Source organism: Mustelus asterias, unplaced genomic scaffold (genome assembly GCF_964213995.1).
Source record: "Mustelus asterias unplaced genomic scaffold, sMusAst1.hap1.1 HAP1_SCAFFOLD_2271, whole genome shotgun sequence".
NCBI classification, from domain to species: Eukaryota; Metazoa; Chordata; class Chondrichthyes; order Carcharhiniformes; family Triakidae; genus Mustelus; species Mustelus asterias.
In genome coordinates this window covers 38,062-60,366 of record NW_027592216.1, presented here as the reverse complement: position 1 = coordinate 60,366, position 22,305 = coordinate 38,062, and the positions used below count along the sequence as shown (strand labels likewise).

The 22,305-nt window shown below is 50.1% G+C and overlaps 1 protein-coding gene across 1 annotated transcript; it reads left to right on the top strand.

The window, feature by feature from the left end:
- The first annotated feature begins 5,422 nt into the window (after positions 1-5,422).
- Positions 5,423-18,857, top strand: LOC144489520 (ras-related protein R-Ras2-like). The gene is made up of 5 exons (XM_078207390.1): positions 5,423-5,510; positions 8,335-8,437; positions 15,678-15,786; positions 16,040-16,158; positions 18,481-18,857. The coding sequence occupies exons 2-5, from the start codon at positions 8,370-8,372 to the stop codon at positions 18,566-18,568; spliced, it is 384 nt and encodes a 127-aa protein (XP_078063516.1). The 5' UTR covers positions 5,423-5,510; positions 8,335-8,369; the 3' UTR covers positions 18,569-18,857.
- Positions 18,858-22,305: the final 3,448 nt, after the last annotated feature.

Sequence of the window (22,305 nt, the reverse complement as noted above, 5' to 3'; positions counted from 1 at the left end):
GGGTTGTAGAGATGGGGCGGCACGGTAGCACAGTGGTTAGCACTGGCTGCTTCACAGCAAGAAGTTTAACAACACCAGGTTAAAGTCCAACAGGTTTATTTGGTAGCAAAAGCCACACAAAAGCCCTTCACAGCTCCAGGGTCCCGGGTTCGATTCCCGGCTCGGGTCACTGTCTGTGTGGAGTTTGCACATTCTCCTCGTGTTTGCGTGGGTTTCCTCCGGGTGCTCCGGTTTCCTCCCACAGTCCAAAGATGTGCGGGTTAGGTTGATTGGCCAGGTTAAAAATTGCCCCTTAGAGTCCTGAGATGCGTAGGTTAGTGGGATTAGCGGGTAAATATGTGGGGGTAGGGTGGGATTGTGGTCGGTACAGACTCGATGGGCCGAATGGCCTCCTTCTGCACTGTAGGGTTTCTATGATTTCTATGAAAGATCAATTTAATGTATTTGATTTATTATTGTCTCACGTATTGGGATACAGTGAAAAGTATTGTCTCTTGCGCGCTATGCAGACAGAGCATACTGTTCGTAGAGTATTTAATTGATTTGTTATTGCCACGTGATAAAATGAAAAATATTGTTTCTAGCGCGCTATACAGACAGCATACCATTTGTAGAGTATTGGTTTGATTTATTGTCACATGTATTAGTTATTGTCATTGTTGGTCACGGCAGCTTGACACAGGTTCTCATTTGGACGTCCAAGTCTGCTGGGTTGTTCTCAAACTTAGAATCTTAGAATCCCTCAAGTGGCAGAAGGGGGTCATTCAGTCCATAGCGCCGTTACTAGGAAATTCCCCGAGTCGCCACGGTCTGGCGCCTGTTCGGGTCAATGCACCCTAACCAGCACGTCTTTCAGACTGTGGGAGGAAACCGGAGCACCCGGAGGAAACCCACGCAGACACGGGGAGAAGTTGCAGACTCCACACAGACAGTGACCCAAGCCGGGAAGCGAACCCAGGTCCCTGGCGCTGTGAGGCAGCAGTGCTCGCCACTGCGCCGCCCCGTCTCTCCTCATATGACAGACCTGCCATCCCAGGGATCAGCCTGGTAAACCTTGGCTGTGCTCCCTCTACAGCAAGGACATCCTTCCTCAGATAAGAAGACCAAAACTGCACCCAATACTCCAGGTGTGGCCTCACCAATGTCCTGTACAATTGTGGAAAAACATCCCTATCCCTATACTCAAATCCTTAAAGTAAAGTTTATTTATTAGTCACAAGTAGGCTTACATTCACACTCTAATAAATCAGTTCAAATCAATCGATGGTGGATGCTGATTCAATTGTTTAAGTCTGAGATAGACAACGTTTTATTGAGTAGAGGTACCAAGAGATGTGGGCCTCGGGCAGGTACGTGGAGTTAGGCCATGGATCAGTCATGATTTTAGAGTCATCGAGGTTTACAGCATGGAAACAGGCCCTTCTGCCCAACTTGTCCATGTCGCCCTTTTTTTAAACCCCTAAACTAGTCCCAATTGCCCGCATTTGGCCCATATCCCTCTACACCCATCGTACCCATGTAACTGTCTAAATGCTTTTTAAAAGACAAAATTTTACCCGCCTCTACTACTACCTCTGGCAGCTTGTTCCAGACACTCACCACCCTCTGAGTGAGTGAGTGAAAGAATTGCCCCTCTGGACCCTTCTGTATCTCTCCATGCATTTACCCTAGCTAGTCCCCCTAGCACTAAGGGTCAATTTAGCATGGCCAATCCACCTAACCTGCACATCTTTGAACACTACGGGGCAATTTACATGACCAATCCACCTAACCCACACATTTTTGGACTGTGGGAGGAAACCGGAGCACCCGGAGGAAACCCACGCAGACACGGGGAGAACGTGCAAACGCCACACAGACAGTGACCCAAGCCGGGAATCGAACCCAGGTCCCTGGCACTGTGAGGCAGCAGTGCTAACCACTGTGCCACCGTGCCGCCATTCTTACCGAATCCACCCTGTCTAACCTTGTTAGAATTTAATAAGTTTCTATGAGATCCTCTCTCACTCTTCTAAACTCCAGTGAATATAATCCTAAATGACTTAATCTCTCCTCATATGGCAGACCTGCCATCCCAGGAATCAGCCTGGTAAACCTTTGCTGTATTAACTCTCTAATTCCTTGCGTTGGCTGTGAAGGGAAGTGACTGACTCATGACTTGTCCCCTTCTCCTCCCTGACAGTCAGTTGTTGCGAGGAAGTGAGTCGGCAAGTGGGCTGAAGTTGGAAAATCTGAAAGTGATATTTGGGTTCACATGGTATTATAAATAGCAATGTAGTTAATAGCAAGGCTGTGCGAAACATCGCTGCTAATTTAGCGTTTGCGGAAATCTTGTCCTTAATTTGGATTGTTTACGGGTTCCTGCGCGGGCGAGGCAGTTTCCCAACTCTTGGATGAGGTGTCACTGGTGGCTCGGTGCGAAGTTGGCTTGCTACATGGGTTCTAGCCCCTGCTCCAGAGACCGGAGCAGAAAATCTAGGCTGATGCTCCCAGCTCCACACTGAGCGAGTGCCACCTTGCCAGAGATGCTGTGTTCTGAATTATTGCGATTATACAGGGCCTTGGTGAGGCCACACCTAGAGTATTGTGTGTACTTTTGGTCTCCTTTTCTGGGGAAGGATGTTCTTGCTCTCGAGGGAGCGCAGCGAAGGTTTACCAGGCTGATTCCGGGGATGGCGGGACTGATGTATGAGGAGAGATTGACTAGGTTAGGAATGTTTTCGCTGGAGTTCAGATGAGGGGGGGATCTCATAGAGACTTATAAAATTCTAACAGGACTAGTCAGGGTAGATGCAGGGAGGATGTTCCCGATGGTGGGGGGAGTCCAGAACCAGGAGTCACAGTCTGAAGATTCGGGGTAGACCATTTAAGACGGAGATGAGGAGACATTTCTTCACCCAAAGAGTGGTAATGAATTCCACAGACTCGCCACAGGAAGTAGTTGATGCCAAAACATTGAATGTATTCAAGAGGCGGCTGGATATAGCACTTGGGGTGAATAGAATCAAAGGTTATAGGGAGAAAGCAGGATTAGGCTATTGAGTTGGACGATCAGCGATGATCGTAATGAATTGATTGATGAGGGTAGGGCAGTGGATGTTGTCTACATGGACTTCAGTAAGGCCTTTGACAAGGTCCCTCATGGCAGACTGGTGCAGAAGGTGAAGTCGCATGGGATCAGAGGTGAGCTGGCAAGGTGGATACAAAACTGGCTCAGTCATAGAAGACAGAGGGTAGCAGTGGAAGGGTGTGTTTCTGAATGGAGGGCTGTGACAAGTGGCGTTCCTCAAGGATCAGTGCTGGGACTTTTGCTGTTTGCAATATATATAAATGATTTGGAGGAAAATGTAACTGGTTTGATTAGTAAGTTTGCGGATGACACAAAGGTTGGTGGATTTGCGGATAGCGATGAGGACCATCAGAGAATACAGCAGGATATAGATCGGTTGAAGGCTTGGGCGGAGAGATGGCAAATGGAGTTTAATCCGGACAAATGTGAGGTAATGCATTTTGGAAGGTCTAATACAGATAGGAAATATACAGTAAATGGCAGAACCCTTAGGAGTATTGATAGGCAGAGGGATCTGGGTGTACAGGTACACAGGTCACTGAAAGTGGCAACGCAAGGGGAGAACGTAGTCAAGAAGGTATACGGCATGCTTGCCTTCATCGGCCGGGGCATTGAGTTTAAAAATTGGCAAGTCATGTTGCAGCTTTATAGAACCTTAGTTAGGCCGCACTTGGAATATAGTGTTCAATTCTGGTCGCCACACTATCAGAAGGATGTGGAGGCTTTGGAGAGGGTACAGAAAAGATTTAGCAGGATGTTGCCTGGTATGGAGGGCATTCGCTATGAGGAGAGGTTGGAGAAACTTGGTTTGTTCCCACTGGAACGACGGAGGTTGAGGGGAGACCTGATAGAAGTCTACAAGATTATGAGGGGCATGGACAGAGTGGATAGTCAGAAGCTTTTTCCCAGGGTGGAAGAGTCAATTACTAGGGAGCACAGGTTTAAGGTGCGAGGGGCAAGGTTTAAAGGAGATGTATGAGGCAAGTTCTTTTACACAGAGGGTGTTGGTGCCTGGAACTCGCTGCCGGGGGAGGTAGAGGAAGCAGATAGAATAGTGAGTTTTAAAGGGCGTTTGGACAAATACATGAATAGGATGGGAATAGAGGGATATGATCCCCGGAAGGATAGGGGGTTTTAGTTCAGTCGGGCAGCATGGTCGGTGCAGGCTTGAAAGGCCTGTTCTTGTGCTGTAATTTTCTTTGTTCTTTGAATGGCGGATCAGGGCTGAATGGCCACCTCCTGCTTCTATCTTGTATGCTTCTATGTTAATGGTCGAGACGTGAGAGTGAGAGCCCCATTTGCTATCCCTGGCGCAGCGAGGAAGATGCCAGAGAACTCTTTGTTGTTCTCCCTGGCGGCCCATCCGATATTTATCCATCATCATCACCAACAACATTCCCAAAGCAAGAAAATGCCGCCCAAGTTGGAATAAATGCTGGAAATGGCAGTCACCGGAATGCCGGTGATTAGCGGAGTTCTGCAGGGGTCAGTGTTGGGACTGCAACCTTTCACTTTATACATCAGTGATCTGGATGAAGGGACTGAGGACATTGTGGCTACGTTTGCAGATGATCCACAGCGAGGTGGAGGGACAGGTAGTTATTGAGGAGGCAGGGAGGCTGCAGAAGGACTTGGACAGGTTTGGAGAGTGGGCAATGAAGTGGCAGATGGAATACAATGTGGGAAAGTGTGAGGTCATGCACTTTGGTCGGAAGACTAGACCTGAGAATTCAGAAATCAGAAGCTCAAGAGGGACTTATTATTATTTATTCGTGTCACAAGTAAGGCTTACATTAACACTGCAATGAAGTTACTGTGAAAATTCCCCCAGTTGCCACACTCCAGCGCCTGTTCGGGTACACCGAGGGAGAATTTAGCATGGCCAATCCACCTAACCCACACATCTTTCAGACTGTGGGAGGAAACCCACGCAGACGCGGGGAGAATGTGCAGACTCCACACAGACAGTGACCCAAGCTGGGAACCGAACCCAGGTCCCTGCCGCTGTGAGGCAGCAGCGCTAACCCACTGTGCCACCAATACTTCAATAAAGTTACTGTGAAAATCCCCCCAGTCGCCACACTCTGGCGCCTGTTCGGGTACACTGAGGGAGAATTTAGCACGGCCAATGCACCCTAACCAGCACGTCTTTCAGACTGTGGGAAGAAACCGGAGCACCCGGAGGAAACCCACGCAGACACGGGGAGAATGTGCGGACTCCGCACAGTCAGTGACCCAAGCCGGGAATAGGATAGGATGTCGTGAGTTTTTCTTTTGTCCCACCCAGTTACAAAGCTGGGTTTGTGTGTTGTTAACGGGGTTCGATTCATTCTGTGTTTCTTTGCATTCCAGTCCTATTTTGTATCAGATTATGACCCCACCATTGAAGATTCGTACACCAAGCAATGCGTCATCGATGACCAGGCAGCAAGGCTAGACAGTAAGTTACACATGTTGTGATGCATGAGCCCTTCGCCGGGGGGTTAGCACAGACAGTACAGCTGTCCAGCGCAACTCACAGCTGATGTTTTTACAGCAAGTGTGGCTGGCTCACTCACACTGACAACATTGGAGGCCGCCCAGACAAGATTCACCAGGCTAATCCCTGGCTTGTCCCATCAAGAGAGACTAATTAGTCTGGCTCTGTATTTCTTGGGAGTTCAGAAGAGTGAGGGGATGACCTTATTCGAACAGATCCTGAGGGGGCCGGACAGGGTAGATGGTGAGATGTTTTCACCAGTGGGAGAGTCTGGAACAAGGGGACATCGCTACAAGATAAAGGGCCAATCATTTCAAACTGAGGTGTGTAGAAATTTCTCCTCGCAGAGGGTGGTGAATCTCTGGGATTCTCCGCCCCAAAGGGTGCTGGAGGCTGGATCATTAGAAGTATTTAAAGTGGAGGTGGATAAATATTTGATAGATCGAGGAACAGAGGGCGACGGGGGAAATGGCACGGAGAAGGATCTGAGACCGGCATAGATCAGCCATGATGGTATTGAATAGTGGGACAGGCTTGAAGGGCCAAATGGTCTTTCCTGCTTCTAGTTGTTGCGTTCTTGACAATACAATACAGGAACAGGCCCTTCGGCCCTCTAAGCCTGCACTGACCATGATACCTGCCTAAACTAAAACCGTATGCACTTACGGAGCCCGTATCCTTCCATTCCCATCCTATTCATGTAATCGTCTAGTTGCCCCTTAAATGCCGCTATCGTACCTGCTCCCACCACCTACCCGGACAGCGCATTCCAGACATTCCCCACCCTCTGTGTAAAAAAACTTGCCTCGCACATCTCCTCTAAACTTTTCCCCACGCACCTTAAACCGATGTCTCCGAGTACTTGACTTTTCTACCCTAGGAAAGAGCATCTGACTATCCATTCTGTCCACGCCACTCATAAACTTGTCGAACTCCATCCGGTCGTTCCCTCAACCTCTGTCGTTCCAGTGAGAACAAACCGAGTTTCTCCAACCTCTCCTCATAGCTAATGCCCTCCATACCAGGCAACATCCTGGTAAATCTTTTCTGTACCCTCTCCAAAGCCTCCACATCCTTCTGGCAGTGTGGCGACCAGAATTGAACACTATATTCCAAATGAGGCCCAGTAAAGTTTTGAAGTTTATTTATTAGTGTCACAAGCAGGTTTACGTGAAGTTACTGTGAAAATCCCCTAGTCACCAAACTCCGGCGCCTGTTCGGGTAACACTGAGGGAGAATTCAGCACGGCCAATGCACCCTAACCAGCACGTCTTTCGGACTGTGGGAGGAAACCGGAGCACCCGGAGGAAACCCATGCAGACATGGGGAGAATGTGCAGACTTCACACAGACAGTGACCTAAGCCGGGAATCGAACCCGGGTCCCTGGCGCTGTGAGGCAGCAGTGCGAACTACTGTGCCGCCCCAGCTAAACATCTGCGAGGCACATCGTGGGACTGTCATCAAATAAAATTCAGTCACATTGGGACTGGTGATGAGCTTAGCAAAAGAGAGGCGCAAGGGAGGAGAGAGGCGAGAGGCAGGAAGGTTTGGGGAGAAAAGTTCCAGAGCCTGGGGCCTGGACAATGGATGACACAACTGCCAACGATGGGCTGACGGGAGTGTTGCACAAGAGGCGAGAGGGACACGGCGATCTCACAGGGATCATGGGGGAGGTTACGAATAGCGGTGTGGCCAGGGAGGGATTGCAATGTGTTCTCCGACTCCAGGGGACACTTTGATGATTTCTAAGGCTGCGTGTGGAAGTTCTGTAAGCACTGAGCCATCCTGAGGGGGGGGGGGTGTCTATGTGTGTGGGGGTGGGGGGCGGAGGGGGGCATGTACATTCTGATGTGTCTGTGCATGCAAGTTGGCATTTGTATTTTGTGGGCTTGGAGGTCGGGGAAGGAGGTGGTGCCCCCCCCCATCACCCCCCCCCCCCCCCCCCCCCAAGGGGCGGGGTGGGGGAAGGAGAGGGGTGTGGGGGAAGGGGCAGGGCGGGGTGGGGGAAGGAGAGGGGCGTGGGGGAAGGGGCAGGGGGATGGGGGAAGGAGAGGGGTGTGGGGGAAGGGGCAGGGCGGGGTGGGGGAAGGAGAGGGGTGTGGGGGAAGGGGCAGGGCGGGGTGGGGTAAGGAGAGGGGTGTGGGGGAAGGGGAAGGGCGGGGTGGAGGAAGGAGAGGGGTGTGGGGGAAGGGGAAGGGGCAGGGCCAGGTGGGGGAAGGGGCAGGGCCAGGTGGGGGAAGGAGAGGGGTGTGGGGGAAGGGGCAGGGCGGGGTGGGGTAAGGAGAGGGGTGTGGGGGAAGGGGCGGGGTGGGGGAAGGAGAGGGGTGTGGGGGAAGGGGCAGGGCGGGGTGGCGGAAGGAGAGGGGTGTGGGGGAAGGGGCGGGGTGGAAGTGGAAGCGGGGCAGGGGTGGGGTGAGGGGCTGGCGGGGAGCAGCACGGTGCAGAGTTCTGAGCGAGAGACACTAGGCCTCACACTTGTTTATCAGCTCCAACTGGGCAAGGTGTTAGTCATCCAGGAAGATTCCGGTGTGGTCCCAGAGCCTCCTCACACGGTGCATCGCTTCACTGTGAAAGAATTTTAATTCTGTCAGTGTGGGGTAACTTCCTCAGTGGTAACCATGGAAACCTGTGTTTGAGGCTCGCCTGTGCTGGCTAGTGCTGTGTTGACTTATGGAAAGGACCCAGCGGACTTGAATCCATTAAATTATTCTCCAATGAGAGAATTTCCCTCACTGCTCACCTCTTTTTAATTTTGGATGTCACTTTCCTGCGCTTTATTTAAAGTTTTGGACACGGCCGGACAAGAGGAATTCGGAGCGATGCGGGAACAGTACATGCGCTCGGGTGAAGGCTTCCTTCTCGTTTTTGCTATCAATGATCGGGGGAGGTAAGGATGTTCGTTAACGAAACCTCTGTACGGAAATGTGACCCGTTTGGTCGTTCAGGCAGCCATTTTACTTGTCGAGTTACCCAATCTCAGTCGAGAAGTTGCCCGGCTTGTTGGGCAGAGGGAGGTTGGGGCAATGAGATTTCCTTTTGCTTGCCGTCGGGATGCCCTGGCTGAAAAGCTGTTGGGAGATGATGAATAATTTTAAAAGGGAGTTGGAGGTGTCATCCTGGTCCATGTCGCTAGTAATCCAGAGGCCCAGAATAATCATAGAATCCCTACAGTGCAGAAGGAGGCCATTTGGCCCATCGAGTTTGCACCGATCACAATCCCACCCAGGCCCTATTCCCGCAACCCCACACATTTACCCTGCTAATCCCCCTGACACTAACATTAATTTAGCATGGCCAATCCACCCTAATCTGCACATCTTTAGACTGTGGGAGGAAACTGGAGCACCCGGAGGAAACCCACGCAGACACGGGGAGAACGTGCAAACTCCACACAGACAGTGACCCAAGTTGGGAATTGAACCCGGGTCCTTGGCGTTGTGAGGCAGCAGTGCCACCCCAGCATGTTTAATGCTGGATTCAAATCCCATTCATGCAGCTGGTGGAATTTAATTCGATTAATAAATCTGGAATCTAAAACTATTCTCCGTAACCGTGACTACAATTATAAAATCCCATCTGATTCACTAATGTCCTTTTTTTAAAGTTTATTAGTGTCACAAGTAGGCTTACCTTAATACTGCAATGAAGTTACTGTGAAAATCCCCTCGTCGCCACACTCTGGCGCCTGTTTGGGTAACACTGAGGGAGAATTTAGCACGGCCAATGCACCCTAACCAGCATGTCTTTGGACTGTGGGAGAAACCGGAGCACCCGGAGGAAACCCACGCAGACACGGGGAGAATGTGCAGACTCCACACAGACAGTGACCCAAGCCGAGAATCGAACCCGCAACCCTGGAGCTGTGAGGCGGCAGTGCTAACCACTGTACCACTGTCTTTAGGGAAGGAAATCTGCCATCCTTATCTGGTCTGACCTCCACCGCCACAGCGATGTGGTTGTCTCTTAACTGCCCTCTGAAATCATAGAATCCATATAGTGCAGAAGAGGCCATTCGGCCCATCAAGTCTGCATCAAGACTCTCTGACAGAGTGATTTACCCACAATGTTATAACCCCAATCTTTTAGAATGGCCAATCCCTCTAATCTAACACATCTTTAGACACTAAGGAGCAATTTAGCATGGCCAATCCACCTAATCTGCACAGCTGGAGGCCTGTGACCAGCGGTGTGCCTCAGGAATCAGTGCTGGGCCCCCTGTTATTTTCATTTATATTAATGATTTGGATGAGAATATAGGGGGCATGGTTAGTAAGTTTGCAGATGACACCAAGATTGGTGGCATAGTGGACAGTGAAGGAAGTTATCTCCAATTGCAAGGGGATCTTGATCAATTGGGCCAGTGGGCTGACGAATGGCAGATGGAGTTTAATTTAGACAAATGCGAGGTGATGCATTTTGGTAGATTGAACCAGGGCAGGACTTAGTTAATGGTAGGGCGTTGGGGAGAGTTACAGAACAAAGAGATCTAAGGGTACATGTTCATAGCTCCTTGAAAGTGGAGTCACAGGTGGACAGAGTGGTGAAGAAGGCATTCGGCATGCTTGGTTTCATCGGTCAGAACATTGAATACAGGAGTTGGGACGTCTTGTTGAAGTTGTACAAGACATTGGTAAGGCCACACTTGGAATACTGTGTGCAATTCTGGTCACCCTAATATAGAAAGGATATTATTAAACTAGAAAGAGTGCAGAAAAGATTGACTAGGATGCTACCGGGACTTGATGGATTGAGTAATAAGGAGAGGCTGAATAGACTGGGACTTTTTTCTCTGGAGCGTAGGAGGCTGAGGGGTGACCTTATAGAGGTCTATAAAATAATGAGGGGCATAGACAAGGTAGATAGTCAATATCTTTTCCCAAAGGTAGGGGAGTCAAAAACTAGAGGGCATAGGTTTAAAGTGAGAGGGGAGAGATACAAAAGTGTCCAGAGGGGCAATTCTTTCACACACAGGGTGGTGAGTGTCTGGAACAAGCTGCCAGGGGTAGTAGTAGAGGCGGGTACAATTTTATCTTTTAAAAAGCATTTAGATAGTTACATGGGTACGATGGGTATAGAGGGATATGGGCCAAATGCGGGCAAATTGGGATTAGCTTAGGGGTTTTAAAATTAAAAAAAGGGCGGCGTGGACAAGTTGGGCCGAAGGGCCTGTTTCCATGCTGTAAACCTCGATGACTATAACTCTTTGGACTGTGGGAGGAAACCCATGCAGACACTGGGAGAATGCACAGACTCCACACAGTCACCTGAGGCCGGAATCGAACCTGGGTCCCTAGTGCTGTGAGGTAGCAGTGCTGACCACTGTGTCGCCGTGTTGCTATGGCCTCACAAGCCATCAGTACAGAAGCAATTAGGGATGGGCAACAAACGCTAGCCCTGCTGGTGACCCTCACATTGCATCCATTTTTAAAACTTTGTCCAAGGATGTGTCTGTGTGGGTTTCCTCCGGGTGCTCCGGTTTCCTCCCACAGTCCAAAGATGCGCGGGTTAGGTTGATTGGCTGTGCTAAAATTGCCCCTTAGTGTCCTGAGATGCGTAAGTTAGAGGGATTAGCGGGTAAATGTGTAGGGATATGGGGGTAGGGCCTGGGTGGAATTGTGGTCGGTGCAGACTCGATGGGCCAAATGGCCTAATTCTGCACTGTAGGGATTCTATGATGAGGAACTGCCGGGTTAAACAAAGATTGCGGATGTGGGGCTAAGCCCAGCCACTCCTTCAAAGGGCCAGCACAGACATAATGGCCTCACCTTCTGTACCTCGATCCTGTTAAATAAACTTGAATTGAGTTCCCAACTCTGACCGTATTCCCGGATGTTTCATTGTGTAAATCCAATCACAGCCCCCTACTCTGGCCAGGTTCCCCCCCCCCCCCACCTCATCCTGCCAACTGGGAAGAAGCATCATTCGACTGACTGACTTCAGTCAAACTGTTTTGCCCTTCACTGGGGAGGCGATGGCCTAGTGGTATTATCGCCAGACTATTAATCCAGAAACTCAGCTAATGTTCTGGGGACCCGGGTTCGAATCCCGCCACGGCAGATGGTGGAATTTGAATTCAATAAAAATATCTGGAATTAAGAATCTACTGATGACCATGAAACCATTGCCGGAAAAACCCATCTGGTTCACTGATGCCCTTTAGGGAAAGAAATCTGCCGTCTTTACCCGGTCTGGCCTACATGTGACTCCAGAGCCACAGCAATGTGGTTGACTCTCAACTACCCTCGGGTAATGGGATGGGCAATAAATGTTGGCCCAGCCAGCGACGCCCATGTCCCACGAATGAACAAACAAAAACATTCTACCAACTGCCCTCACTTTCTGAAGGTGCTGATTCACAAGTTGGTTCTTTAAGCCACAAGGCACTGCTCACCTTCCCGTATCTCACTGAAACCAACTGCCTGACATGTACAAACACCGACAGACGTATTAGCGGGCAGGATGGAAGTGAGATTTCTCAACAAGTCCAATCGTGTCCACAGACACAAGGCAGCGGCGAAACTAAGGTTGTCAACCCAACAGGATTAGATGGAGTCTCCAGGGGTTACATAGAACATAGAACAGTACAGCACAGAACAGGCCCTTCGGCCCACGATGTTGTGCCGAGCTTTATCTGAAACCAAGATCAAGCTATCCCACTCCCTATCATCCTGGTGTGCTCCATGCGCCTATCCAATAACCGCTTAAATGTTCCTAAAGTGTCTGACTCCACTATCACTGCAGGCAGTCCATTCCACACCCCAACCACTCTCTGCGTAAAGAACCTACCTCTGATATCCTTCCTATATCTCCCACCACGAACCCTATAGTTATGCCCCCTTGTAATAGCTCCATCCACCCGAGGAAATAGTCTTTGAACATTCACTCTATCTATCCCCTTCATCATTTTATAAACCTCTATTAAGTCTCCCCTCAGCCTCCTCCACTCCAGCGAGAACATTCCTAGCTCCCTCAACCTTTCCTCATAAGACCTACCCTCCAAACCAGGCAGCATCCTGGTAAATCTCCTCTGCACTCTTTCCAGCGCTTCCACATCCTTCTTATAGTGAGGTGACCAGAACTGCACACAATATTCCAAATGTGGTCTCACCAAGGTCCTGTACAGTTGCAGCATAACCCCACGGCTCTTAAACTCCAACCCCCTGTTAATAAAAGCTAAGACACTATAGGCCTTCTTCACAGCTCTATCCACTTGAGTGGCAACCTTTAGAGATCTGTGGATATGGACCCCAAGATCTCTCTGTTCCTCCACAGTCTTCAGAACCCTACCTTTGACCCTGTAATCCACATTTAAATTAGTCCTACCAAAATGAATCACCTCACATTTATCAGGGTTAAACTCCATTTGCCATTTTTCAGCCCAGCTTTGCAACCTATCAATGTCTCTTTGCAGCCTACAACAGCCCTCCACCTCATCCACTACTCCACCAATCTTGGTGTCATCAGCAAATTTACTGATCCACCCTTCAGCCCCCTCCTCTAAGTCATTAATAAAAATCACAAAGAGCAGAGGATTCATCATCTGGACATCCCTACCCAACTTGGCGGTAAAACAAATAATCAGCTGATGTTTAAAGAAAACTAAAGAGATTTGAACCCTCGTTTACCAGCAGAGTTTATTTTTATTCATTTGTGGGACATGGGCGTCGCTGGCTGGGCCAGCATTTATTGCCCATCCCTAGTCGCCCTTGGAGGGCAGTTGAGAGTCAACCACATTGCTGTGGCTCTGGAGTCACATGTAGGGCAGACCGGGTAAGGACGGCAGATTTCCTTCCCTAAAGGACATTAGTGAACCAGATGGGTTTTTCTGACAATGGTTTCATGGTCATCAGTAGATTCTTAATTCCAGATATACAGAGATGTATAAGATCATGAGAGGCATGGATGGGGCAAAATGCACTCCGTCTTTTGCCCAGGGTTGGTGAATTGAGAACTAAAAGTTTAATAAAGTAAAATTATTTATTATTGTCGCAAATCGGCTTACATTAGGGCGGCACGGTAGCACAGTGGTTAGCACTGTTGCTTCACAGCTCCAGGGTCCCGGGTTCGATTCCCGGCTCGAGTCACTGTCTGTGTGGAGTTTGCACATTCTCCTCGTGTCTGCGTGGGTTTCCTCCGGGTGCTCCGGTTTCCTCCCACAGTCCAAAGATGTGCGGGTTAGGTTGATTGGCCAGGTTTTTAAAAAAAAATTGCCCCTTAGAGTCCTGGGATGCGTAGGTTAGAGGGATTAGTGGGTAAAATATGTGGGGGTAGGGCCTGGGTGGGATTGTGGTCGGTGCAAACTCGATGGGCCGAATGGCCTCCTTCTGCACTGTAGGGTTTCTATGATTTCTATGATTATCACTGCAATGAAGTTACTGTGAAAATCCCCTAGTCGCCACACCTGTTTGGGTAACACTGAGGGAGAATTTAACATGGTCCACGTACCCTAACCAGCACGTTTTTTGGACTGAGAGAGGAAACCGGAGCACCCGGAGGAAACCCACGCAGACACGGGCAGACTCCGCACAGACAGTGACCCGAGCCGGGAATCGAACCTGGGTCCCTGGCGCTGTGAGGCAGCAGTGCTAACCACTGTGCCACCATGCCGCATAGGGGGCATAGGTTTAAGTTAAGAGGCGAACGAATTAATGGGAACCTGAGGAGCAACTTTTTTACACAGAGGGTGGTGCGTGTGTGGAATGAGCTGCCGGAGGAAGTGGTTGAGGCAGAGACATTGACAACAATTAAAGGGCATTTGGACAGATACATGGATAGGAAAGGTTTAGAGGGATGTGGGCCAAATGCAGGCAAATGGGGTTAGCTTAGATGGACATTTTGGTCGGCATGGACCAGTATGGGCTGAAGGGCCTGTCTCCATGCCATAGCTTCGATATTTTTTATGGAATTCAAATTCCACCATCTGCCGTGGCGGAATTCGAACCCGGGTCCTCAGGACATTAGCTGAGTTTCGGGATTAATAGTCTAGCGGTAATAGCACTAGGCCATCGCCTCCCCCAATGGGAAAAGTTGTTCCTCTGGAATGATGTCTAAACGTTCCCCCAAGGCTTGGGTTTGCAGTTTGGCCACCAATACGTCCTGCAAGGCCAATCCTCATCGTCCCATGGTTCCCTCCTCCACCCAGACCTTGCAGCAGCTCCAGAGAGGTCTCCCGCCTCTCGGACTGAGTGGATGATGAACATCTGGCTACCAACACCTTTGACTGTGCGGCCAAATTCCCCTCCAATTCGATTTTCAAGTTTGCTGATGACACCACCGTAGTGGGTCGGATCTCAAACAATGACTAGACAGAGTACAGGAATGAGATAGAGAATCTGGTGAACTGGTGCAGCAACAATAATCTCTCCCTCAATGTCAACAAAACAAAGGAGATTGTCATCGACTTCAGGAAGCATAAAGGAGAACATGCCCCTGTCTACATCAACGGGGATGAAGTAGAAAGGGTCGAGAGCTTCAAGTTTTTAGGTGTCCAGATCACCAACAACCTGTCCTGGTCCCCCCCCATGCCGACACTATAGTTAAGAAAGCCCCACCAACGCCTCTACTTTCTCAGAAGACTAAGGAAATTTGGCATGTCAGCTACGACTCTCACCAACTTTTACAAATGCACCATAGAAAGCATTCTTTCTGGTTATATCACAGCTTGGTATGGCTCCTGCTCTGCCCAAGACCGCAAGAAACGACAAAAGGTTGTGAATGTAGCCCAATCCATCACTCAAACCAGCCTCCCATCCATTGACTCTGTCTACACTTCCCGCTGCCTCGACAAAGCAGCCAACATAATCAAGGACCCCACGCACCCCGGACATTCTCTCTCCCGTCTTCTTCCGCCGGGAAAAAGATACAAAAGTCTTGAGGTCGCGTATCAACCGACTCGAACAGCTTCTTCCCTGCTGCTGTCAGACTTTTGAATAGACTTACCTTGCATTAAGTTGATCTTTCTCCACACCCTAGCTATGACTGTAACACTACATTCTGCACTCTGTCCTTTCCTTCTCTATGAACGGTATGCTTGGTTTGTATAGTGCGCAAGAAACAATACTTTTCACTGTATGTTAATACATGTCACAATAAATCAATGGTTCAGACACAAACACGTTTCTTTTCAGTTTTGACGAGATCAGCAAATTTCACCGTCAGATACTCCGGGTCAAAGACCGAGATGAATTTCCCATGATCCTCATTGGGAACAAGGCTGACCTTGAACACCAGCGACAGGTGAGCCTCGCGTGGGGTCAAGGTTTGTGTGAGGGAGAGACGGGGTTGGGGGAAGCAGGCTTGGTTGGGTTGGGGGTCGGGGGGGGAAGCAGGCTTGGTGGGTTGGGGGTCGGGGGGGGAAAGCAGGCTTGGTTGGGTTGGGGGTCACGGGGGAAGCAGGCTTGGTGGGTTGGGGGTCACGGGGGAAGCAGGCTTGGTGGGGGGTGGGTTGCTATTCCATAAATAACCACCTGTCCTGTGCTCGAAACTGCAGGTGACCAAAGAGGAAGCGGAGAATCTCGCGAGGCAGCTGAAGGTGACGTATCTGGAAGCTTCCGCCAAAATCCGACTAAACGTAGACAATGCCTTTCACAACTTGGTGCGAGCAATACGGTAAGGTTCCTTACCTGCTCTCTCGGAAAGCAGCTATACTAGCAGTCGGTTCCACTGGGTTAAACACGTGCCCTCCCACAACGAGTTGCATTTAATGCCTTTAACTTGATGTGGAGATGCCGGCGTTGGACTGGGGTAAGCACAGTAAGAAGTCTCACAACACCAGGTTAAAGTCCAACAGGTTTATTTGGAATCACGAGCTTTCAGAGTCTCGCTCCTTCATCAGGTGAGTCACTCACCTGGTGAAGGGGCAGCGCTCTGAAAGCTCATGATTCCAGATAAACCTGTTGGACTTTACCCTGGTGTTGTGAGACTTCTTACTGTGGCTTTAACTTGGTAAGATACCTCAATTAAAAAGTAAAGTTTATTTATGAGTCACAAATAGGCTTACATTAACACGGCAATGAAGTTACTGTGGAAATCCCCTAGTTGCCACACTCCGATGCCTGTTCGGGTACACCGGGGGAGAATTTAGCACGGCCAATGCACCTAACCAGCACGTCTTTCGGACTGTGGGAGGAAACCGGAGCACCCGGAGGAAACCCACGCAGACACGGGGAGAACTCCACACAGACTGTGACCCAAGGCCGGAATTGAATCCGGGTCCCTGCTAATCACTGTGCCACTGTGCCGCCATCAATGAGTGCCATCAAACCAGTTTTAGACGCCAAGAGGATGTTGGAACAGACGGCCAATAGCTTGGCCATGTGTGTGGAGGTTTTACAGAGAGGGAGAAGGAAGCAGAGAGATTTGGAGAGGGAATTCCAGAACCTTGGCGGGGCCTCAGGCAACTGAAGACGCAGCCACAGATGGCAGAGCGATTTTAAAATTGATAGGGGAGGCGATGGCCTAGTGGTGTTACCGCTAGACTATTAATCCAGAAACTCAGCTAATGTTCTGGGGGACCCGAGTTCGAATCCCGCCACGGCAGATGGTGGAATAATTTTTTTAATTTAATTTATTTATTAGTGTCACAAGTAGGCTTGCATTAACACTGCAATGGAGTTATTGTGGAAATCCCTGAGTCGCCACACTCCGGCGCCTGTTCGGGTACGCGGAGGGAGAATTTAGTGCGGCCAATGCAGCCTAACCAGCACGTTTCTCGGACTGGGGAGGAAACCGGAGGAAACCCACGCAGACACGGGGAGAACGTGCAGACGCCACACAGACAGTGACCCAAGCCGAGAATCGAACCTGGTACCCCGGCACTGAGAGGCAGCAGTGCTAACCACTGTGCCCCCCCCCCCCAAAACCTGGAATTAAGAATCTCATGATGACCATGAAACAATTGTTGGAAAAACCTATTTGATTCACTAGTGTCCTTTAGGGAAGGAAATCTGCTGTCCTTACCCCGGTCTGGCCTACATGACACTCCAGAGCCACAGCAATGCGGTTGACTCTCAACTGCCCTCGGGTAAATAGGGATGAGCAATAAATGCTGGCCCAGCCAGCGACGCCCATGTCCCACACAAGAATAAAAATGAAATTGGGGATTCTCAAGAGGACAGGATTGGAGAAACGCAGAGAACTTGCGAGGCTGTTGGGGTGAAGGGATTAAAAGTCATCGGAAGGTGTGCGACCCAGGGAGGGATTTGATGATGAGCAGGTGAATTGGGTTGAAGGTCCAACAATTTTCATATTTGCCTCAGCGCAAGAACATCCCATCCATTGGCCAATGAAAGGGAACCTCTGTCATGTGGATAAACAGTGAGTGCATTGCCGAGGGAATCTTTGCGTGTGAAGATCTCCGAACACTTTTTTCAGTGTTTTGTGTATCTGTGACGATTTTTCCGTCAACTTGCGGAGTCTTGGGTTCTGCTGATTTGTACTGAAGATGCGGACTGGTCAGGCTCTGAAGTTTCAGGTTAATATCTCGCGCGTTCCCATGCTCCCTCTTGTCTCTCTGGCACTCCCCCCATTCCCCCCGTTGTGTTCACTTCCCGAACCCTTCCTCCCTCTCGCTCCTGGTTTCCCCCAAATGGGACAATTTTTAAAAGGTCGAGCACGGCGGCACAGTGGTTAGCACTGCTGCCTCACAGCACCAGGGACCCGGGTTCGATTCCCGGCTCGGGTCACTGTCTGTGTGGAGTCTGCACGTTCTCCCCGTGTCTGCGTGGGTTTCCTCCCACACTCCAAAAATGTGTGGGTTGGGTTGATTGGCCATGCTGAATTGACCCTAATGTTAGGGGATGAACAGGGTAAATATGTGGGGTTACGGGAATAGGGTTGTGGTTGGTGCAGACTCAATCGGCTGAATGGCCACCTTCTGCACTGTAGGGATTCTATGATTCCTTTTTTAATTTCTTCCTCCCCTCCCCACAGGAAATTTCAGGAGCTGGAGAGTCCACCCAGTCCACAACTCAAGGCGTCGAAAGGAGAGTCTGGTGGATGTCCGTGTGTCCTCGTATGAGGCCTACTTGGTTTCTGGCAGCGAGTTCACTTTGCTCCAATCGGACCCTGGTGAATCTGGTTCTCTCTCTCTCTCTCTCTGTCTTCCTCCACAGCATGAACTGACTTCACTTCCTCCTTTTTGCATTTAGTGACCATCACGGAATGACTAAAGACTTTGTCCTCTCCTGGAGGAGCTAAGGGGCCAAGGCCTCGCTGCTGGAGGCGCAGCTGACTTGTTTTTTAAACTGTTGATTTGTTGTCTTTATATAGATATATATATATAAAAAAAATAGCCTCTTCGAAAATTCAATCTTCCTTTGTGGTGTAATGCTGGGACCCGGGGGAAGCCATTTTGGAAAATGGACGCCAGGCAGGAGAGGGTTGTGGTTTTTTGCACTGAGGGTGGGGATGTGCTGAGGTCAACCTTGTCCCACTGTTATTGACACTACAGGTGTGCATGGTTTAATCGTTGTTTTAACTTTGTCTTTGTCGAAGGAAGTGTCCAAACCCCTCGCTTCATGAGTGCGCGCAGTTATTGTACAGAATGGACATGTCCAGTCAGTTGGGGATGGAGTCGGAGCGTTGCCGAGCAGGTGACTAAGGACCTGCCTCCCACCCCATTCCCTTGGCCAGTTCGGGTTCAAGATGAGTCCCCAGTGGATGAGACCCACCCAGGAAGTGGTGATGTAGTGGTATTGTCACTGGACTAGGTGGCACAGTGGTTAGCGCTGCTGCCTCGCAGTGCCAGGGATCTGTGTTCTATTCCAGGCTTGGGTCACTGTCTGTGTGGAGTTTGCACGTTCTCCCCGTGTCTGTGTGCGTTTCCTTCGGGTGCTCCGGTTTCCTCCCACAGTCCGAAAGACGTGCTGGTTAGGGTGCATTGGCCGTGCTAAATTCTCCCTCCGTGTACCCGAACCGGCGCCAGAGTGTGGCGACTAGGGGATTTTCACCATAACTGAATTGCAGTGTTAATGGAAGCCTACTTGTGACACAAATAAGTAAATCCAGAGACCCAGGGTACTGTTCTGGGGAACCGGGTTTGAATCCCACCACAGCGGATGGTGAAATTTGAATTCAATAAAAATCTGGAATTAGAATCATCACAGAATCCTACAGCACAGAATTCAGCCCATCGAGTCTCCACCGACCACAAACCGACTCCGACCCTATCTCCATAATCCCATGTATTTACCCTAGCGAGACCCCTTGACACTAAGGGGCAATTGAACATGGCCAATCAACCTAACCCACACTTCTTTGGAGAGTGGGAGGAAACTGGGGCACCCGGAGGAAACCCATAAAAGTCTAATGACCATGAAACCATTGTCGGAAAATCCCATCTGGGTCACTAATGTCCCTTTAGGGAAAGAAATCTGCCATCCTTACCCGGTCTGGCCTACATGTGACTCCAGAGCCACAGCAATGTGGTTGACTCTCGATTGCCCTCCAGGGGCAACTAGGGATGGGCAATAAATGCTGGCCCAACCAGCGACACCCATGTCCCATGAATGAATAAAAACAAATAGTGCCAAATAATTTCTAAATTGTCCCCTAAATTGAAACTCTTGCAAGGGGGTTGGTGGGGGGCGGGGGGAGGAAACAACTTGGAGGTGACACTGGGACACTGAGGATGTTATTGGAGCAGAGTAGAGCAAGCTTTACTGTGTTCAACTCATGTCCTCCTTAAGCTAAGAATGTTTAATGCTGAGACTGGGGCCAGAACTTTCCGGCTGGCCACCTTGGTGGGATCTTCCGGTCTTGCCGATGGCACACCCAACCGCCGGGTTCATGACGGTGAGGGGTGCACTCAACCGGAAACCCCATTGACAAGATTCAATGCCAAGATCCCGTTGCTGGCCAATGGCAGGCTGAGGAACCCACACCGAGTTTTTCTTGGAAAAGCTTGCCCTGAGTGTCTGAAATTACCCCGTTCCCCCGCCACCGCCACTTTTGTAAGGAGACTCTCCAAGCACCAGGCTGGTTCCTGGTTTGACGATTCCCCGGTGCCAGGTTGATCCTTGGCCAAGGCCGTGGGGATAGGAGCGTGACAATTGGCCTCAGCACCTCTGAATAGAGAACGGGTTTCCTGATCGGTACCCCTGGTGCTGTGTGCGACCGTATGCAGTAGACTTGTCGATAGGGGTGGCCTTATCACTGTGGGATAGGGTGGCACGGTGGTTAGCACTGCTGCCTCTCAGCGCCAGGGACCCGGGTTCGATTCCCAGCTTGGGTCCCTGTCTGTATGGAGTTTGCACATTCTCCCCATGTCTGCATAGGTTTCCTCCGGTTTCCTCCCATAGTCTGAAAGACGTGTTTATTAGGGTACGTTGGCCGTGCTAAATTCTCCCTCAGTGTACCCGAACAGGCGCCGGAGTGTGGCGACTAGGGGATTTTCACAGTAACTTCATTGCAGTGTTAATGTAAGCCGACTTGTGACTAATAAATAAACTTTAACTTTAGGGGTTAAGCTATCCCAGTCCTCTGACCCAATGCCTATTTCCTCCTGGTCTTCTGGATGAGTTTTTCATGTTCAGCTGTTGCTCGGTGCTGACATTGCCAGTTGGTTAATCCACGGAACACCCTTTTCACCCACTCCTCCCTCCCTCCCACCCACCCACCATACACCCCAGTGCTGCTGCCGTTCGCTATACTAGCCCCCTCCTGTGCCACTGGGGCAAGTCAGACTGCTGCATTCCAGAAAGTGGCTCCGTGTTCTCCTGAGATTTACCCATTGAGGTTTTTTTCTCTCTGCGCCAGTTGTCTATTGCCTGACCCCAGGTGTACTTTACTGGACACCTGTTTGTTCGCTGGCCTGGAGGTTTTGTGTGCTTTGTCCACTCCACCCCAACCCTCTTTCCGTCTCCCCATTCGGGGGGGGGGGGGGCAACTATGCTTAAAACCCTCCCCACCCCTCCCTGCGCAGACACCCCAGGACAGTTTACACTATGCTAACATCCTCCGCTCCAACACTGGTGTCGCGCTAGTTTGAACTCTTGAAATTACTATTGTGCAATTTCCATTCTCCTCGTGACAATCCAACAGAGTCTACAAAATCCACATAACCCGTCGCGCGAGGAGGTGGGGGTGGGAGTTTCCCAGTGCAAATTCCAGACATTCCGAGACTATCTTTGTAACAACATCTTAAGGTTGACTGAGCTTCAGCGCGATGCGCTTGTGTTAAACTCGGATTGCCAAAACTCTGTCTTCTGTGGCGCTGGCCAGTGTCGTCTAACCTGTTAACCACACGCGTGGCGAATTGATCGCTAATTCGGAAACCAAATGGGATATCAATGGTTGGTTACATGGCGTACACGCGTGAACTTTAACCTTTCGATGCATTTGTTGGCAAGGAATTGGTGTGAGGGCTTGTTGCGGAGCAGTGAGAAATATTTAAGTAAATGTGCGCGTGTAAAGCACGCTTCTCCTTATTCTTGTGCGCAAGATGTTTCTTTTTAATGGTACTTGGTTAAAAGGGTGCGTAGTTTGGATTGGACGTCACGGGCGTAGGTGGGAAGGCTCTGATTCCCAACAATCGCTTCAGACGCCAACCAGCAACGCCATGAGGATGGTCACCCCCCATTGCTTGACTTATAGAAAGGGTGGAACATGCCCCTCGCTGACTTCTGCAAGACCAAAAATGGCCCCCAGCTGGGAGAAGAACAACATTCCTCTCCCAGTCCCCAGACATCGTGATGCCCTCAGTGGTTGAACAGTCGCAGGGGAAATTTGGCTAGCGGTTCCCGCCAATGGCTGCCC